The sequence below is a fragment of the Solea solea genome, chromosome 3 (genome assembly GCF_958295425.1).
Source record: "Solea solea chromosome 3, fSolSol10.1, whole genome shotgun sequence".
Lineage (NCBI taxonomy): Eukaryota > Metazoa > Chordata > Actinopteri > Pleuronectiformes > Soleidae > Solea > Solea solea.
Window position 1 is genome coordinate 30820754 of NC_081136.1, and position 20649 is coordinate 30841402.

At 41.2% G+C, this 20649-nt stretch overlaps 1 protein-coding gene across 4 annotated transcripts in view; it reads left to right on the forward strand.

Annotated features, from left to right (window-relative positions):
* grm8a (glutamate receptor, metabotropic 8a) overlaps positions 1 to 20649 on the forward strand; it is a 224992-nt gene that overhangs the window by 156489 nt on the left and 47854 nt on the right. For all 4 annotated transcript variants that reach the window (XM_058625894.1, XM_058625897.1, XM_058625896.1 and 1 more), the window contains one exon: positions 2141 to 2278. In XM_058625894.1, the coding sequence (XP_058481877.1) occupies positions 2141 to 2278 (138 nt within the window). The remainder of the gene's footprint in view (positions 1 to 2140; positions 2279 to 20649) is intronic.

The window sequence follows — 20649 nt, forward strand, 5'->3', positions numbered from 1 at the left end:
CCAGCAGGTAACAAGTTTATGCCATTAGGCCTGTGAGGATATTCTCTATTGCTCCCCGTCAGTGCACACTATTAGATAATTGACTCCTGGAGGAACACAAAGGCGACAAGATATAAACTCAAAGTGTAATAGAGAGTGTGAGGAAGAGAGGAGCTTATGTAGAAGTTAAGATAAATCAAAGTCAGCTTTGGCTGGTCGATGTGAGAGAGCATGCAATGTCCAGAGTAGATAGAGGAGATGTAAGCGAACGGAGGATTAATGAAGGGTGTATACTCCGGGTTAACAATTTATTTGGCGCACCTCTCCGTCTGATGCAATATAACACAATAACACTGCAGCAGATCTGTCCCTCATGAAGCTCACGACGTTCAGGTTTCATTTTTTTTCATAATTTAACTTGAAGGTTCTTTTCAGTGTTCGCCAATTAACATTCCTGTAGGGAGCATTTTATTATTTTTATTAACTACAGCTCACACACGAAAAGAAGACAAAAATAAAACACACACACGCAAACACATAAAACAGCTCACTGAGACGTCTATTTTATTCCCCCAATTAAGGCTTATACCGGTTATGTTTATATTGTGCTTAAGATGACGCCTTTTTTTTTTTTGCAGGAATATGCTTCCATTTAAATTGAATAGTTTGACATTTTAGTAAATACTGTAGTCAGGGGACTGTTTAGATCAGCTCAGGGAAACAGCTACCCTAGCTCTGTGTCCCCATTGTGAGGTTGCCAGGCAACTAGCAGTGATTTCTGGAAGTCCTCGTAAAGAAATGGTACGTAAAGGTGCACCTCTTAATTTGAACACATGAATTTTTGTGTGGAATAATACAGTATGTGAAGTGTGTGTGTGTGTGTGTGAGGCTTGCTGCTTTTCCCTGCTCCCAGTCGTACATCTCGAAGCTAACCTGACTGTCCTCTGTTTACATTTCAAATTAAGTTGATAATATACCACAAATGATGTTATGCATCTTCTCCCCTGCTAGAGAAACCAGCATAGATCCGCATTATTTTGTGTTTTGGTGCTGGTCCAGCATAATGCTGGTCTATGCTGGTGTTTGCTGGTCCACCAGCATCATTATGCTGGTCTTTGCTGGTCTTTGCTGGTCCACCAGCATCATTATGGTCTATGCTGGCTTATGCTGGTCCATGTTTGTCTATGCTGATCTATGCTGGTCCACCAGCATCATTATTCTGGTCTATGTTTATAACAAAAACCAGCATCGACCAACATAAACCAGCATCGACCAGCATAAACCAGCATAGACCAGCATAAACCAGCATAGACCAGCATAAACCAGCATAGACCAAGATAAACCAGCATCCAGCAGGGTCATCCAACTCTCAGGAATAAAAACAATGAGCAACCTAAATATCTCGTTTTGTCTCGAACCAGGTTACATCAGACCTTTATTTCCCGGGGTCTCTCAGTATCTTCTTCACTTGTTGAAGATATTTATTTTTTTTTTTTGCTACCATCTGCCTTGGTTATTTGTACTGGTTGAACAAAACACCTGTGATCACAAATGAAAGCGTGTGATCCTAAACGGCACACGCTCCCACTGTTCCCTGCAGCCGGAAGCCACCGAGTGGAGTGAGCTACACAGATGCACACAGTTACCAGTGTTGGTGACAGCACCGGAGATGAATCAAGTCAGTTCTTGTCACCTTGTAAATCGGGTCAGTCATGGATCAGGCCTCCACAAGCACCGTGTCTTCCAGGACTGTAGTCTCAGTGTCTCACTGGGATTGGAAATAACAAGTAGTTTTTTTAAAAAGTGAGGTTTACATCTCTCATTTCTCGTTTCTTTCACCCATCTTATCATCTTTTGCAAACCTCTGACGGGTTCTTTTGAGTTGGTCATGCATGTTCCTCAATTTCCTTGCTACTTATTTAATTGGACAAGTAGACTATGTATCCTACAAGCTTTTCTCAGTATTTGACAGGTGCTCCAGGCCAGGGAAGCTTTTCACTCGTACCTTAAAGCCATAAAGCTGTTCATAACGTACGTCTTTGTGATTGAAGATGCATCACGTGTGGACTAATGCCCTCCATATGTCATACATTACACCAGAAAGCCAGATCTCATTGATATAATATCAACTTTTAAACCTTTCTTTCTTTTTTTTTTACAGCGTTTGACCGGTACTTCCGCAGCCGCTCGCTCTCCAACAACAGGAGGAATGTCTGGTTTGCCGAATTCTGGGAGGAGAACTTTAACTGTAAGCTGGGGATGCACGGCAAGCGGCCAGGCAGCCTGAAAAAATGCACAGGTAAGTCACCGCAGCTCAACTTGCCTCTGACATAAGGCAAGGCTTTCATCATTTGGACAAACAAAATCACCTCAAAATGGATGACACTCCGAGACACGCTACACTTTGCTCTATGGATGTGGCAACAGTACTGCAGTAGGCTGTGTGTATAATTGGACGGGTTTTGTTTTGGTTCACTCAGAAGAACAGGGGGGAGAAAAAAAAGGAGATGGAAATGCTCAGTCGGAGCGGAGTAAGAGGTGGTGGTGTTTTAACTCGACAGATATTCTGAGAAGGCTTGTAAAATTTACCTTCTGATAAATTTGGCCGGCGGTCAATTATAAGTGGGTCTCCTCTCATCCCTGCACCACATACACAATTGCTTCTTGCTCAGTATTATTTTCTTTCTCTCTTTTTTTTTTTTTAGATTTTTCTATAGTCTAATTTGAAGGCACAGCTTAAACCTATAAGCAACCTGTGTTTCTGAAGTTTTCTGATTAGTTCCGCCACTAAAGGGACTCCACTGGCACCTTCTGGCTGAGAAAATGTGTCGACGGGGAGAAGCACTGGGCTTTAATTAGTTAATATGTTTTAGTGTGTTATATTCCACTAATAAGTAGCCTTAGAGCGCAGATCACACTCGCTCCTTGGCTCCGAGGAGCCATACAACTCAACAAGAACGACTGTTTGTGTACTCAAAGCTTAAAGAGAGAAATTAAACAAGTGTCTGTGTTTGTAGATACTGTGATTCCTGCTGGTGTGTGTGTGTTTGGAGTGTCTCTGTATACAGTGTGTGTGCGTTTGTGCTGTAATAAGCACAACCCCGTACTGTTGTTTGTTTGTGCGTTTGACCCTCGCTCTGCCGCTGTGTCGAAATGCCTACAGCTCATTTTACACAAGGCCAAGCTCTGCACCTCTTGTGTAACCTGTGTGTGTTTGTGTGAGGACCTTGTGACACAACAGTTGTCATATTTAGTGATGTCACTGGACGTTACCTGTGTGTACGTCTCAATTTGGGTTCTGTGCAACCTCCCGCTGCTCTGATTGAGTCTTTATGTTTATATGCCGGTGTGTGTCACAGTGAGTATTCCCTGGCTGATTGCTGTCATTAGTTCCCATAATTAGGTTTGTAAGGGCTCTGACTCCCATTGACCATCTATTACCACGCGTGACATCTGTGTAGGTGGGCGTGCGTGTGACGAGGGGCCCCGTAGTCATTGCGACAGAGTCCATTAATTCCGAGTGCTCGGGGGTTCGTGACCTCTGAATCATCACCGCGGAAACCAATCAGCTGACTGCCGCTCAAGGTCGTGGTTGGCGACGCAGCTGCATGGGGATGAGGGAAATGGCTGCGATTAGAAGGAACAAATGGGGGGGAATTAAGTGTCAAAATGAGTTTAAAAAAATAGCAATAAAATACATTAGCAACCATTGAGATGCAGTGTGGCTGAAATATAAGGCTATGCTTTGTCCAGTGTTGGCCACGTTGTTGTTGTTGTTGTCTGACTTTGTTTAGGCGAGCGGTAAAAGAATTGTTAAATGTCAGAGCTCAGATGTCAAACTGTCATCTCTGCTGTGAGTGACTGTTGACTTCCCTCTGATGCCGAGTGAAGGTGCTTCATCAGTCAGTCCTCCGCTCACTCTCTCATTCTCGACGCCTTTGACATCGTTTTCTCGACGTTAAACGACGCTCTGCTCTTCGTCCTTCGCGTCTACCTGCGGGGCTGTTCTTTCAACTTGACTTTTGTTGTTTGTTTGTTTGTTTGGTTATTTTGCGTTCTCAATCTGGGGTGTGCCGAAAATCTGCGCTCCAGTCAAATGAAGTCACTCTTAATGATTCTCTCACGTGACATTTCTATGAATTGCACCACTTTGATCATTTCATCTTTGACTGAGAGAGTAAAAGAAGAAGGAAAGCTTTCTAGCGCGGATGATACGGTTGTAAGCACGTTACCCGCGACAACTCAGACACAGGGATAAAACTCTCCTCGGCTGAAAGTGTGCACTCAGGTAAAACTGATGCCTGAGCAGAACCTGACTGAGGCAGACACCAGATCACAGATAAGCCGACATACACATTTAACATGCTCACAAACACTGATATACCCCTGCAGTGGCTGCAGATAAAATCGTGAACGAGTGCACATGCTGTATTTCAACTAATGTGGTTCTTTTGACACCTGATCCTCGAGTCTCACTGGCTTTGTTTTAGATACAGAAGACACAGATACTGATTCTGTCTCCACAGAGCTGCTTCTCCCTCTCTCTGTCTCACTCACATCCATAAGTTGAATGAAATGTCTCTATTTTTTTTTAGTAAAGCTTTAAGTGGTGTAGGAGTTTTGGGGATTTGGTACCGGCGTGAAGTGATTGGCTTAAATATAAATAAGAACCCATAAACTGCGTGACAGATCTTTTGAGCCCTAGCTGTTCCCATGTAATCTGATTGGATTTCAGCAGTTTTCAATTGGATCAAATCTTATAAATAGATTATTTTTTTTTTTTTTAAAAGAGGTGAAAATAAATTGCATCTCATATAATCTAGTGTTGGTTTCGATCTGTATGTTTGGATTAGGAGCAGCAAGGCACTTTTAAGGTAGATTTCAGGGGGGAAAAGTGTAATCAAGCTTAAAGATTGATAAAAAATAGTAGTAAGCACTCTTACCTTTGCAGTAAGAAGTCCCGGGTTCGAGCCCTGGTTGGAACAAGGAGTTTGCCTGTTCTCCTCGTGTGTGCGTGGCTTTTCTCCGGGTTCTCTGGTTTCCTCCAACAGTCCAAAGACATGCAGATTTGGGGATTATGTCAAATTGCACACTCTAAATTGACCGTAGGTGTGAGAGTGAATGGTTGTTTGTCTCTATGATGGACTGGCGAACTATCCAGGGTTTACCCCGCCTAACCACCCTGTGCCGGCTAAGATTGACACAGCTCCCCTCCCCGCCGTGACCCTCATGTAGAGGAGAAAGAAGATAGAAGATGGATGGATGTACGTGTGTCTTGCAGTACAATGATGCCTGGGATGATTTATGTTGTGTGCTCCCTGTGGTTTCACTCTGATATACATTAGTTATAACATACGTCGGCCTCTAGGAGTGAGTGTTTTGATCGCACATGAGACTCATTTTTACTGACCAATCAGTGAAACACCGCATCCGAATATGTCAGATTTAATCTTGTTTATCTAAATTTGATTTTATTCCAGTAACTTCTTGACTTCAATCCAGCTGTTGTTGTTGTTATTGTTGTACACAGCCAGTAGTCAAGTGGTTTGCCTGATGCTGGGCAGTAAAACCTGTGTATTATTCAAATGCAGTTTTAATTCATCTGTGATTGGATGTGGTTGGATTGAATATCCAGTCAATTAAATATCCAATCCATCACATCATATAAGCTCATTAACGGGTGCATCTCATCGGTGAGCGGCGTTCGCTGTGACAGGAGCCGTTGGTCTCCGTCAAACACGGAGAAGTGAAAGTGAAGCACGAGCATGAGACGCTGTATTTGTTTTGCTTTGTCTTGTCAGGTGTGGGTTGTGACTCTTGTCATCCTTTGAGGAATGATGCCAACACCTTCTTCTTCTTCTTCTTCTTCTTCTTCTTCTTCTTCTTCTTCTTCTTCTTCTTCTTCTTCTTCTTCTTCTTCTTCTTCTTCTTCTTCTTCTTCTTCTCCTTCTCTGCATCAGTTATTGTTTTCTTCTTTACTGACTGTTGATTCTTGTCAACTTTCTCTCTGGCCATTTATCAGTGTTTGTCTGTGAACGCTTCCTTAAACAGCACGTTATTATTTATTGGCATAATTGTATTGATATGCTGTGTTTATAAACCAGAAAAACTTTAGTTTCCTACATAAGGCAACATAAAAACCTTTCCAAAATTAATGTGCTGACCAGTGTTGAGCAAAAAGTAGTTACTTATAGCTGGGGATGTCCCAATACCACTGTTTTGTGTCCGATACGAATACCAAAATCCGATACCATTTTTGCTGAGTCATTTCAAAGACACATCAATCCTGTTAAAAATTTACATGTGAAAAAGTGTGGAAGTGGGAAGGGCCAAAAAAGATGACGCAAAAAAATTGGGGACAAATTGAATAAACTATCTTTTAGTAAATATGCAGTGACCGCAGTCTCTGCATATTTCTCTTTTCTCCTGTCTCACCTTGTTCTCATTCAGCACTAATTCGTCGTAACATTTTACTACATTTCACCATAAACGTGGCAAATGAGAGGAAGCCAGATCCATAAACGAGATGCTCTTTACATCGGTGCTTATACTTAAATAGTAATAATGGCCTTGCCGCGTTCCGAGGAGCTCCGCTCAAAGCTATTTGTGGAGCTATTTCGAATAATGTATATTTTAAGCAGCTGTATATTCTGCTCATTATCAGTGAATCAGGTGTTGCACGCTGGGTTTAATGAGTCCACTAACACTCGTTTCAGGTCTTTCAACCCCACTAAATAGCACACGCACAGGCGGCAAAACGCAAACCGAGCAATACAGAGTCCATTCAGCCTGAACACAAGTACAATTAATGGAGGGGAAATTTAACGCTGCAATAAGCATGTTGTTGCAGAGACACATCACCCTACCCTGACCTTCCACAGTGGACTGCAGCGTTTTTACTTCTATACCTCAGTAATAGAGCAAAATGTTGTTATGAGCAAATATCCAAAATGTACAATCCAGGTGAGATTATCACCGCATGCATAAATGCTCTAAACCCTGGGAGTTAAAATGAAGGAGATTAGCACAAGATTGTAGATTTTGTGCAGCTGCCTTCTGAAGGCTGCACTGGAACTTTCGTCCTACGTAATGGGCTAGCACAGATAATCAAAAAAGCTTACAGTCACACCATAGTTCGACATCAATAATTAATTGGGAACACAGTGTTATTAACGTGCAAATCGTCTCTTAATGGGTACTGTGCTTCTTGCTTTCTGAGCAAAAACAAGGATGTTTTTCTTACTAAAAAACGATTGTTTGTGTGACGTGTGCGTCGAGATGCTGTGCCGCCATTCAAGGAGGTAATTAGATCGTGACTTAGCCGTAGATGCACACATTCACCCTACACATGCTCACTCATACTGACATAGATCAGATCCTTATGAGGCTGATGGGATGGGAGAGTTATTGGCCTTGCAGGCTGGATAAACTGTTCCTTCTCCAGTGGAGAAAAAAAAAGTCTTCAGGGTCGAAGAAACCGATACAAACACAGATGGAGAGCTTGATGGACAATTACAAAAAGCCAGGCAACTGACAGATGGACATCCAACTGTGAGACACAGCCAACAACAGACAGACAGTCTTTTACGACTGTGTGCGGCATTAATATTCAGTGGGCATGTGTCATTTAGCTGCAGTGGAATTATCGTTGTATCTCATAGATGGTTGTTTACAGGGTGTGGGAGAGTGTTGGCTGCTCTCGACTCGGTTTGGTACCAGGTACGTCATTTTCCATTAATACAGTACCTCCTCAACGTGGGCATCATAGCAGGACTGTATGAAACTGCCATGACATCGTTTTATATACGACACAAACTAGTGAAGAGCAAAGCAGTTCTTTTCTGTGTACTGAATCATCCGAATCAGGCCTTTTTTGCTTATTGCACCCATAAAAGGGCCAGAGACGGAGTGCTTTTGCCCATTTTTCCAGAAAACTTTCAATTTACTGCATGTTAAAAGACTGTATAACAGTTTTAAAGTCAGGAAAAACTAAAAAAATAGACTTTTAAAACCCCCCACTATAGTTGTACATGAATAAGAGACTTGAAACTCTGAAATTTGAACAGTATATAACATATTTCCAATCAAAAAAATCACCACGCAATTCAAGCATCAACATGCTCTGTTGGTCTCAAACGCATCTCTAAACCTCAGTGGTGGTCTTATCACCCGAAAGCAGCGTCTGGAAGGCATTTTTGGTTACAATTTGTTGCTATGTGTCTGGAGAGGAGGGACATTTTCCTGCCTTCCTGCATCGGCGTCAGTGGAATTACCGTTGTACCCACATGTTGACGTCGAAGTGCAACTTCTCAGCTTTCAGAAACGGTTGGAATTGTTCCGATAGCACAAACTGTTGTGTAAATACGGTAATGTAAAGAGCGCATGTCGCTGACGATACGCTCTGTGTTGAAGGGTTGAATTAAAAAGGAGAAGCACCAGGTACCAGGTACTATCCCTAATGAATAAGCAAAAAAAAAAGAGTTGTATAACTGTATAATGGAAAAGCACCCTATGACAGATTGCTGAGAGGTAGTCTGTCCATTACATCGATTTGAGTACTTCGTCTACAACGCAAGTGGATTTGGAACACAACACCACTTTAATGTTGTAGACGGGTGCATCGTTACAAAGTTTGTGCTGAGGGTCATTTAATCAGGGATGTTTTAGGTGTAACACACAACAAAATCAATCAGACTGTCATCTCCGGGGGGAACTCACTCCTGTTTGTGCTTCATAACGGTGGAGTCAGGTGGTCGTTCAGCACGTGTATATGTACAGTGGACGCTAAAATCGCAACTCCATTATGTCTGGCTTGGTGCCACTTTGCAGTGGGTGTAAGATAAGGGTTTGTAGGTGTGTGTTGCCATCGCTGATATCCCTGTGCAGTTAAATGCATTATTTGTCACCGTTAATCCAATCTCACAGTGTGAGAGGCACTGGTATCGTTCATCAATCGGCTTTGTTGAACACTTTTCAAACTTTAAAAAAAACAATATCTAATCTGTGATATTTTACATGGGCTGTAACCTACACAAAGTTATTTTCCTCACAGGCACAAATACACATTGGCAGAGGTAGTAAGAAGATGCACATGGGCTGTGGTATTAGTGACATACAGTATAACATTGAGTTGTAATACGTTTGTAGTAAGTTGTCCTACTATTGAAGCATCTAATTAAATAGACTAAGTTACACAGCTGAGAATTTCCCCATGTTTTTCTTCCTTAGCCACAAAAGTATGTAATGATTTTAACCGAACCTCTCATGCAATTAGTCTCTTTCTTTCTTCCCTTCTATTCCACGCCTTAATAACCCAAGAAACAACAACATAGTGCAATATTTATGCATTTCTGTCATTGAATGTACATTTATTTACAAAGGGATATGTAAACATATCTGTGTGGGGTTGTTGCAGGCTAGTTAGTGCAGGTATTATATATATGTTATTTTACCCATGGCTGCATACCTCCTCCCCTTCATCTTTCCATTTATTTCTCCTATTTCTCTCACCCATCCCTCCATGAACCTGTCGTCTATTCATCATCTCCCCTCTCTGTCTGTTTAGGTTTCTATTGTCCGTCTCTTTGTCTCGTTGGATCCAATTTTCTTCAGTCTCTCCTCTTGATTATTGTTATCATGCACTTTCCCTGCCTTACTCGTGTCTCCTATTTATTTGTATATTTAGGCCGTGTGCCTGTTTGGGAAGACGGGAGGCGGGGCCGACATAAAACGCACATTTCTTTAGTGACACAAAAGAGGCTGCTTGTTTATTTCTTCATATATAAAAGCCGAGATTACACATATAGAATAGAGTGACAAAAACAAATTGAAAAAGGATGACGGTAGCGGGAGCAAGTGGGCATAGCCAACTTGTGCCAGGACAGTGATTCAGCACGATATGAATAATGACTAATGAATAATGTATGCATCTGTGTGTATCTGTAATAATGTAGCGATGTAATATATATTAACCACATGCAGTATGTCGGTGGCATCGCATTAGTCGTGAAAAATGGTTTTTGGCGGCAAAGTGCTCTCAGTAACGCGGAAAACATTCTCACTGAGGGAAAGTAGATGCAAGAAGAGAAAAAGAAGCAGCAGGCAGCTCAAAGACGGATGTGTTCAGTCAGTAAAGAAAAAAGACTCCAAAAGGCAGGCGGCAACAGACTTGGGAGAGCACAAGGAAGGTCTGGTTTATTAGAACTTTTTAGGGCGTATTGAATTTCTAATTAGTAATAGCGTATTCAGCGAGTTGAGGACTAAGACCTGCATGAGTCCTCTTAACTTTTCTAAAGGGACGTCTGACACGGCGTCAAAAACAAAGAGATTTTCATAATATTTTTGAAAGAGTCATTAAGCTACTTCAGCCGGAATAATGGTGTCTATACGGCTCTGTATTTGAAAAGTTAACTTTCGGTAGATTTCCTTGTTTGGTGTTCCAACATATCCCGTGACTAACGGGTGTGAAGATAAGTGATGTTAATACCGTGTCAATACCATAACTAATTATGGTATTGACACGCTCCAACATCAAGGGATGAGGCAAGTGTTAATTTGCTATTTAAACATGCGATAATTAATGGTAATGTTTGCTTGTTTCCACATGTGGTTGCGTCAGTGTCGGCATATAACAAAAAAAGGTGTGATTTAAAGGTTGATAATTTAGTACAGTGTGCCGGGGGGAAGAGACTTTAGAGCACTTGTTTTTGTTAGCGATACTGCAGGTGTACGTGACTTTTTTTTTATATATAAATAATATAATATACACCAACATAATTACCATCACTGTACCACTGATACTGGTTTCCAGTAACAATAGCACATTTATTATAATAAAACAGTGACATTCATGGCTGCAACTATACAAATTGACCTGTGTTTTTTTTTTCTCTCTGTCTTATAAAAACACTCTTTCTTCATCCAGTGTTTTTATATTTTATATAGTGAAGAACTGAAGCAGTTTTTGCTGCAACATTGTCTGTGAACCGATGCTTGACTTTTTGACAGAACAGTAGTTTTTATTGAACTACCTGTACCTGTTTGCTCAACCCGCATGCACACACTCTGAATCTGAAGCATATTAAAATTATATTTGACAGTGATTTGTGATTCTGCATACACACACACACACACACACACACACACACACACACAATGTAGGAACCAATTAATATACTCATTTGCACACACAAGCATGAGGTTCTGTCTCATTAGGACCAACCAGTAGTTCCCATGAGGACAGGTCCTGACAAGGTCAGTGTTACCAGAAAAAGTCCTAAGGAGGTAACAAAACGAGTACACACACACACACTTGTATCTAATGGCTAGTATTTGTGCAGAGCTGTATTGACTTAACCCTTGGCTTCAGTGCACTTTTGTCAAATCATGCAGCGCACAATCTCTGTCTGATCCTCATTTCCTATTCTCCCTTATTGATTATTAATTTCTCTCTTGGCAGATTAGCCCTGCAGCTAGCACCGAGCCAGACAAAGGTGGTTATAACAAGTAACGTGTGAGTGTGTGCCTTTTTATGTTCTTTTCCTTTCTCGCTTTTTTTGCAATATAAAGCCAAAACATCCATCCATCCATTTTCTAACGCTTTATCCTCCATATGAGGGTCGCGGGGGAGGGCGCTGTGACAATCTCAGCTGACTCTCACACCTACGGTCAATTTAGAGTGTCCAACTGACCTAATCCCCAATCTGCATGTTTTTGGACTGTAGGAAACTGGAGAACCCGGAGAAAACCCACACACACGGAGAGAACATGCAAACTCCATGCAGAAAGGACCTCGTTCTGACCGGGTCTTGAACCCGGGTCTTCTTGCTATATATTATCTCCGTGTATATATTATCTCCGTGTCCTGAGAAACTGCCACACAGCTAGCACGGCTGCCTCAAAGCAAGAAGGTTGCTTGTTTGAATCCTGCTTTGCATGTGTGGAGTCTGTATGTCCTCCTGTGTGTTTTCTCTGGGTTTGTGACAGTAACACTTGGTCCTGTTAGAGTAACTGTTAACAAAGATGGCGGACACTGTTTACATTCTGGGAATGAGGTCCCATCCTCCTACGAATGGGTCTAAAAAGTGCAGCATTAGGGTTGCAGTTTTAAGCCTCGGACCAAGGCTTGGACCAAGTGTCACTGGTGGGCACATAACAAAAAAAAGAATGAAGATATCTCCCTCGACTACCCCTATTCTAGTAATACAATGCTAAATACAAATCGGTGAAGTATTCCTTTAAGTCTGCTGGGATCAACTGCAGCCAATCAACTACCCTCATGTGGAGGACAAAGTGGTAAACAATGAGCGAGTGAGCGTTTATTCATCACCGTCTAAATTGAGTTACCATTATTCTGAGATGAAATCTAATTATCCGCACATCTGATGTGCGTCTTAAATGGAAAATAACTTGGTACACACACACGTGTGAGCAAGGATTGACAAAAAATCAAAGAAAATGGACCCGAAAAAAAGACGTCGTGAGTGGAGAGAGTGAGAGAACTGGATATACGTCCATAATTGATGTTTAATTAAGGAGCATGTTGAAATCATTAGCCTGTCTGTTGTCTGTGGTGCCATCAATCACGCTGTGTGTTTGTGTGTAAAACCTGGACGGCACATTGGTCCATGAAGTCATCCATCATGGCATTTATCCAGTCAGCGTTCTCGTATTAGCCTCACCTCGCTGCCTCAATGCATTGCTTTGTGTATGTGTTAGACACAGCATCCCCCTCACTAGGGAGGCGGTGGAGCGTGTAGTTTAAGTGGTTTCTCTGGCGTTAATCTCACTGTCGATCCTCCTGATAAATGTCCTGTGACCGTGATTTTGAACGTTGGGGCTTAACAAATGTTGGGTTGACCTAACACCAAGATTTGTGGGAAGACTGAAGTTGCAGCCTCTTGTATTGGAACATAGACTGTAATTTGTGTCTGGTTATAGTCAGAGTAAAAAAGACAACCTACCATTTTAGGTAGTTCTTTGGGTGATGTAATGTTTGTGTGCTGGTAACGTTAACGGAAAACAGGCTCTGTCATGCATCGTGTGTACACAGCAGGGCTGGACGGGGGCAAGAAGTGTTTATCCCATCAAAATTCTGAACGACTGGGGTTTTTTTGAGCAGTAAAATTCACGTCTGAAACTTGTAGTCCTGCTTTACTAGAGCAATGTTGCTGTGGCCTCCTTCTGTCTTGACATAAAACCAATATTTAAAATGAATGTGCTATAAGTGTACAGTCTTCTCAGTCAGAATAAAAACACAGCTTACCCTTTGCATAGTATGAATGATAAAGTAAACTTCACTGCCCTTGAAAAGTTAATATACTGTAGTGGCTAACAACAGCAGAGTGATTCCAATAAATTGCTCCAGGTTTGAATGTGATTAGATGTTTAAAAGTTAACTCTTTTGCATATTTATTGAGAGTCGACCATTTTCCAAAGCGTGTTTTTGTATTTTACATAATGAGAAGTAGTTTGGGAATATAAAGTTGTTTGAGTAGGCTGCAAAAGAAACTTTGCAGTGAACATTTTGTTCTTTATAGTTATATTAACCTTTTAACACCTAAGCCTCAAAATGTCGGCCTGGACTTTTTTGTGTGCTTATTTTAACCATAAAAGAGCCAGAAAATGTCCTGTGACTAAGTGCTTTTGCCCATTTTTCCAGAATAACTTTAAATATCTAGCATGTATTTACAAAGTACTGCATGTTAAAATAGTGTATCAACAGTTAATAAGTAAATATAATAAGTTTTTGTTTTTTTAAAACCCTCTTTAGTTGTACTTAAACACGAGATTTCGTAGAAAACATTTAAAATAAAACATTTTGACTGGATTGTTGTGAGTCTAAAACTGGACTTTTAAAATACACGTAAACATCTTAGTCTGACTGAAATTTTACATCCTTCTTCTACCGCTTCTCCTCCACATGAGGGTGGTGGGTGGTGCTGGTGCCAATCCCGGCTGACATAGGGCAAAATGTGGGGTCCACCCTGGACAGATCGCCAGTCCATCACAGGCCTACATACAGACAAACATCCATCCACTCGCACACTCACACCTACGCTCAGTTTACAGTGTCCAATTTGCCTAATCCCCAAATCTGCATGTTTTTGGACTGTGGGAGGAAAGCAGAGAATCCGGAGAAAACCCACGCACACAGGGCGGAGAACTGACTAAAATTTTAACATCCAGATAATGTGTCATGGCAGTCCAATTACTACCTCACCTATACCCACGTGGACCCAAACTGGCCTATAGGTGCTTTGACATGGAAATATCAAAAGAGGCCGTCACACGGAGGAGGAAAACAGTTGGGAGAACATGTCGAAATCCAGACGACTGCATTTCGGGACTGATGAGGAGAGCGGCTTTATGCTCAGTTGTTTTGGTCTATCTTGTGAAAAGGTCACCAAAGAAAACCCCTGGCACTAACAAGCTGAAAGGGGATATATCGCCACCTAACAGAGTGGAGTCGGTCACACTTTATTCAATAAATCGATTTCCTGCTAGGACTTGCATACTGGGACAAAGACAGTAGTCCAATTAAATGGTGTCGTCACTTGTGTGTGTGTGTGTGTGTGTGCGGGTTCAGAGAGAGAGTGTGCTGCTGCTTGAAAGCCGAGGCAAGTAAATGGTGACAGCACACAGGGTCATTGCAGGGTTAAATGTAAATTACTGAGTTGTGTTAGATGATGTAAGTATGTCCCTTGTTGTTTGAGGAGATAGTGGAATACAATGTACATCTTCTTCTTCAAATGTCCCCTTAAAGTCTTAGGTCGTGACCTTTTTGTCAACCAAAGACACAAACATTGACATTTGCCACTGGCTTCCCTGTTTGTAATCGTGAGTGTCAGGATCTACAAACGGCAGCTCGTCTCAGTTCCAGATAAAACTTTCATCATGAAATCGCTTTTTTTTTTTTTTTTTTTTTTTTAAATACCATGCCTGTGGCTTTTATGAAATAGAAATAAGAAGAGTAACACATTTATATGGATGTTGAAACAGATCATAGTGGCCATCCTGCATGCCTCTGCAGCAATAACAAATGATCATCCATAAAAACTTGAATATGACTTGGAGGCAGATAGTGAGATGATTGCATTCTTGTCCATTCTTTTTTATTTGTGGATTACAGACATTTTATGACACAAGAAAATTACTGTTCATCTATTTTTCACTGCATACCACCCCATACTATGCAGTGACCAGCTGAGAGCTGATTGTAGTCATCAGTGTCATTAACGATGAGCGGAGAAGCTGAATTCAATTTTAAGAGCTGCTGGTTGGAAAATAGAAGCGACAGTAATGGGTATAATACAGAATTGTCCACCAAATTCAGCTGCTTTGTTCTATCCCAATTTCTTTTTGTTCTTGTCTGTCAGACAAATACAGGAACAAGGCTGCAAGAAGCTCAACACAGCGTAGATCCCACTAAACTGATGAAATTTACCAGGGTCTTTGAATGCAACTTGTGAGCTACTGTATGTCTGGTACAGAATTTAAAATCACTCTGGAAGGCCTGACTGTTCCGGCACTAACAAATATTTGATGGATAATCAATATTTTTGCTTGAAATACCTATAACTATGTATCGTCGATTAAACCGTGTGCAAATATGAAATAAATGAATCTGCAGCTACTTCACTAATGTGACAAGCTGTGTCTGGCGGCAGATAATGATCAGATAGATTAAAACAAAAAAAGCTTCATCGTATCACACACACTCGAAAAGAAAAAACGCTCCCTTCCTCTGGTTACAACACCTGACGCAATCCCAGGAAACAGACGAGTATTTTCCCAGTGAGGACCACTCCTAACAGCTCGAGTCGTTTAACTGTCTCAAAGCAGGATTGCGTTTGCTTGCAATATGCTGATTAATGATGCATCGTGTCATTTCACATCTCATAAGAACAGCGGAGAGGAATTCTCATTATCTCCCGACACATTGATCTATGGCTCAAGGTGCACGCTTTTTCTTACTCTTTCTCTGAATGGAAACGTTGACTAATGCTGAAAATAAACAAGTGAGCACTTTTTACTGATACATCAGGGGGGTAAAAAAAAGAAAGACAGAAAAGATATGGTGTTGTGTAACGGCACATGCTATTCACTGGCTCTTTTTTTTATCAAAAAACTGATTTTTACAAATAATGTGTCCAATTAGGAATCCGATAGCTCCATTTTTAAAGGGCATTCTCATGCTGATGTCCTTATTTGAACCATGTGAAAAACACATTGTGCCTGTTCAGTTTTCTTTTGTGTATGCATTAATTAACATTCAATTAGGAAGGCATTGCACAATGACACTTGAGCAACTTGTTATTCTTATATTAACACAACTCATTTTTAGTCAAAAGAGTTTCAGTTGCACTGTTTCTTCTTTTACGGAGATAACACGGTCAGACAAGATCAGTTTGTGTTTCCTTGCAGTGGGGCTTTAAATGTACTGTAGTCCTCTGTATTTTTAGATACTTATTATGGTATGTAATAGAAATGCTGGTCCCCCATATCAACAATTATCCTCTATTTGCGACCGGGTATGCTTCAATTACAATTTGTCTCATTTTTCAAAATGAGACAAAATGCACCATTTTTCAAATCTATGGAACGGTGTTTAGTGCAGTAAGTGGACGTCAATGCAGCTGCAACAGCGAGCAGGCAATCTACAATTTATTGGATGAAGCACATTTATTCACATTGTGGTTTTATGCGAGGAGCTATAATTCCCCCCCGTTGTGTACAGGTATGTTGTCATGGAGGCATTTGTTAATTAGTGTCCTGTTCGGCTTCATTCATGCGAGATTAGCATAACCATGTCTGTGATTATGGTAGGACATTAGAGAGGCGGCTCAAAGGCCCTTTGTTGATGAGTGAGAATGTCAGGAGACATTTCGTATTGCCCTAATAGGTACTGCTCTGTGCTTTATGTTGAACAAATGACCAATTCGCTGGTACTTAAATCCACATTTTTCTTTTTGCTCTGTTGCCTTCCTGTGCCGAGATGCAGAGCAAGAATCCAGGCTGATTTCTCCAAGCCAATGCTGATGTCATGTAGATGTATGTGTGAATGTTATTTATATGTTAACATGAAATTGTATTTGTGCATATTTAAGTGTGTGTGTGTGTCATGGCAATGAGCCATTTGGCCGCATTCACAAGTTACTTGGCTTCCCCGTGTGGATTTATTTCAAAGTTAAAGAGTCCTAGTAGGGACAGCAGACGCCCATGTGATCTGAGTTTTGGCACCAGGCAAAAGTATGTCCACAAAATAGAGAGTTTACCAAGTACATTTCTAATTGGCTGAGGACGACAGACATAATCAAAGCCAACTATATGTCGTTTTAAGACAAAAAACGACATCTTATTACTATGAGCGTAGAAAATCTCAGAACCTGACTCTGTTCCATGTAGTTTCTCTACTTCCCAAACCCCAAAAGACTCAAGCTTATTTTTATGCAGGAAATAAACTTATTTTAAAGTAATGATGACTAAAGGCCTGTTTGTTCTTCACACATCATCTAGGCAGAACTTTTTTCTTTTTTTTTGGTGTCCGACAACTATTGTTTGATTGGCCAGAAATTTGAAGTGGGTGTGGTACATGCAGAAATGTTGTCGTTCCTTATGAGGACTTCACAGAGGAGTTCTGCAATTGAGTTAATCGTGAAGTATGAAATGGCCTGGCCAGAGCTTACTTTGTTCTTGTTGTTGCCACCTCGAGAGAAAGAACACAAAAACACGGAAATCCCGAAGTTAGCGGTGAAACTCGCCTGATATGTCGGGGTAAGAAAAATGTCGGTTACACAGTTAAACTGGTCTGATAGATAACCTAGAGTCATCCTTTCAGCGTAACCTTATACGTGGAGTAAGTCTTGGGTAGTAGCGAGACTAGTGTCATTTTGGTGACCAAAAGTCAATCTCCGGCGCTTTCAATATTTCTGTTTTTTTGTGGAATTGTCTGGTGCCCCACATGGATTGAGGTGCTGGAACAAATCCCACTGTCAACTCTCATAAACTCGTTGCTTAATGTGAAGTCGACACTCATTGGACACGGCCTCAGCTGTTTGGAGATCAGTGACAAGTGCCGTAATTTGACTCCCAATTTAATCCATCAAGGCATTTATCCAGTCACTTAGCTGCATTAGATTCACCTTGCTGCACTTTTACATTGGTTTCTGTTTCCACCAGAAACAACAGTGTTTGACTTCTTAAACTTTTTGTTATATTAAAGACATGTAGCTTGGCCCGATTAAAAAAACAATTCAACTGAAACTGATTTTTTTGCCTGATAAAAATGTCAAAGATTATTTGTAATCATACAATTTGACGCTAACTGGCAGGAAATGACATACAATCAAGCCAAGATTCGGCCGAGAGGTTGAAAAACATGGCCCGTTGCCCTATTGTATTTTAGCAGCTAATGAGAAAAGTGCTCTCTTCAGCAACTATTCAAGAGCAAGTGTGTGTAATTACAAATGTTGTGCAGGATGCTGGCCAAAGGGCCCATGGCTCGAGGAGTAAATTAAGGTGACTGCCATTCATGCACCTGGTTTTCTAATGAAATGTCAAAATTAAAGGCAGCGCAACATCAAATGGCGTGTTGGCCATTTCTAATAAGCATAAAATGACTTTCATACCTGTTGCTAGGAAACAACTCTGTAGCGTTTTTGGCCCACAGTCTCAATCCTTCGCCGTCACATTTTGACCAAACACATTTTGCCCCACACCATGGCCCTGCTGGATAACTGCTCGGCCTGTGTTCATGAAATCAATACAGTGTTGCCTCAATGCAGCCAGTTTATAATGTGCTGTCAGAGATTGAGCAGACACACACTTAATTCTCTGGACGAACCGGGCAGAGTTGCCCTTTGGTGCCAAGCGAAATGTGGCTTTTATCACGCACCGTTGCAGAGAGAGTGAGCAAACGGGATCGAGAGACACTTCGAGAGGCAAAGTGAGCGTCGCGTTTAAAGCGAACGGAAGGGGGAAAAGCAAAAATTTAGTGTCACGTCCAACAGAAGCTAAAAAAAAATTGTGGAGTATTGGTGGGGAGAGGTGCTTTTCTTTTGATGCCTATACTGTCTTTGTGCATACACGTTAAGGCTTTATTCGTACGGAAACATCTTTTTTTTTCTTTTGTGCTCTTGAAAAGTTTGCATACACACAAAGCGAAAAATGGAGAAGAAGAAGAAGATGTAGAGCGTGCCGATAAAGCAGGCAGGATTAAGGGTTAGGTTAGAGATGTGGGGGCGATATAACTTTCCCAAAAAATGCATAAATGCAATGGGTGATGTTGTGATATATATGAGAGAGCGAGAGAGAGAGATGTGTGTTATCCAGGGATTGAGAGGAGGTGAATTTCATTATTAGTCCAACATCTTTATTTGCTGTTTGTTCAGACTGCACGTCAGAGAGAGGCAACCAAAGACCTTTTCCTTAACTGTGCACTGTGGATTTTGATGCCGTTATTGATGAAGGGAGGGGTCTCATTTGTTCAACTCGGCGCAGATGGATTTCAAGTTCGCATTGTGTTTTGCCTGAAGGTGACTGCCGCCTGTATGAAACGGGTGAATCAAGACAAGGGAACAGCTGTGTGGGGAGACGGAAAGAGAGAGAAGATGGTGTATGTTTCCTAAGGAAGGGGAGACAAAGCAAGATACAATGAGATCAGATGAAAGTGTGATGTGGTTTCACTACTTTCACTTTTTAGGAAGAAAGAGAGAAAATTAAAATCTGTCAACTGCCATTTTCTGTCTCAGTGCATTATTCCATTAGCTTTTTATACTAATGACGCAGACATGAAATCTATTTGAGAAAGCTTTTAGGCCAAATGAATATTCCCTCAACATCCACTTTATTATTAGGGGTGGGAATCTTTAGGCGCCTCACGATTTGATTACGATTCAGGGGCCACGATCCGATTATACAAAACAATTATCGATGCATCTTGAGTTGATGTCTTTTGAAAGTCTTTGTCTCACTGTGTGATCCTCCACCATTTGTGCATTTGCAATGAGAAACAACATTCCCATTATATTTTATTAAACTAAATGAAATGTGTAAACTGGAAAGTTACACCTGCATTATAAAGAAGAAACATCTTGAATCCAAGATTGTGCTCCCCATAAAGTGTCCAGGTGACGGCACGCTGCCTTTTATTTTACGTAATTTAACATCTAAATAATCGGAATTTGGACATTTGTGACATTGTCGATTCAGAATCGTCCATGTCTTAATTCCCTCCCCTGTTTTTTTATTATTTTAATGATTAATTTTTAATGAAGTTACTCCACAGAAATAACACATGACTGAATAAAAAGGACAAAAACAAGACAGTGACTCGATTCACTCTGGCAATGTAACTGATTTAACATTATACATGTGGTCAAATGTCATCGTGCCCTCACTGCACATGACAAGTTGTCCTACCCACACACTCAACAGCCGCGTCACATGAGATGAAATGAGGACAAAAGTCTGGGCTCTGAACACTCTCTTACTGTAGCCTGCCTGCTACAAGAAAACTGCATCATCGGTGCTTCAGACGATGTAAAGACGGAACATGTTGTTCTCCCCTCTATAACTTTGCAACCAGGGTGAGAATGGATTGAGAGTGGTTATTTGTCATTGTCAGCCTGAGTGCCTGCTACCTGTCGCGACGGTCATCCCGTCTTGCAC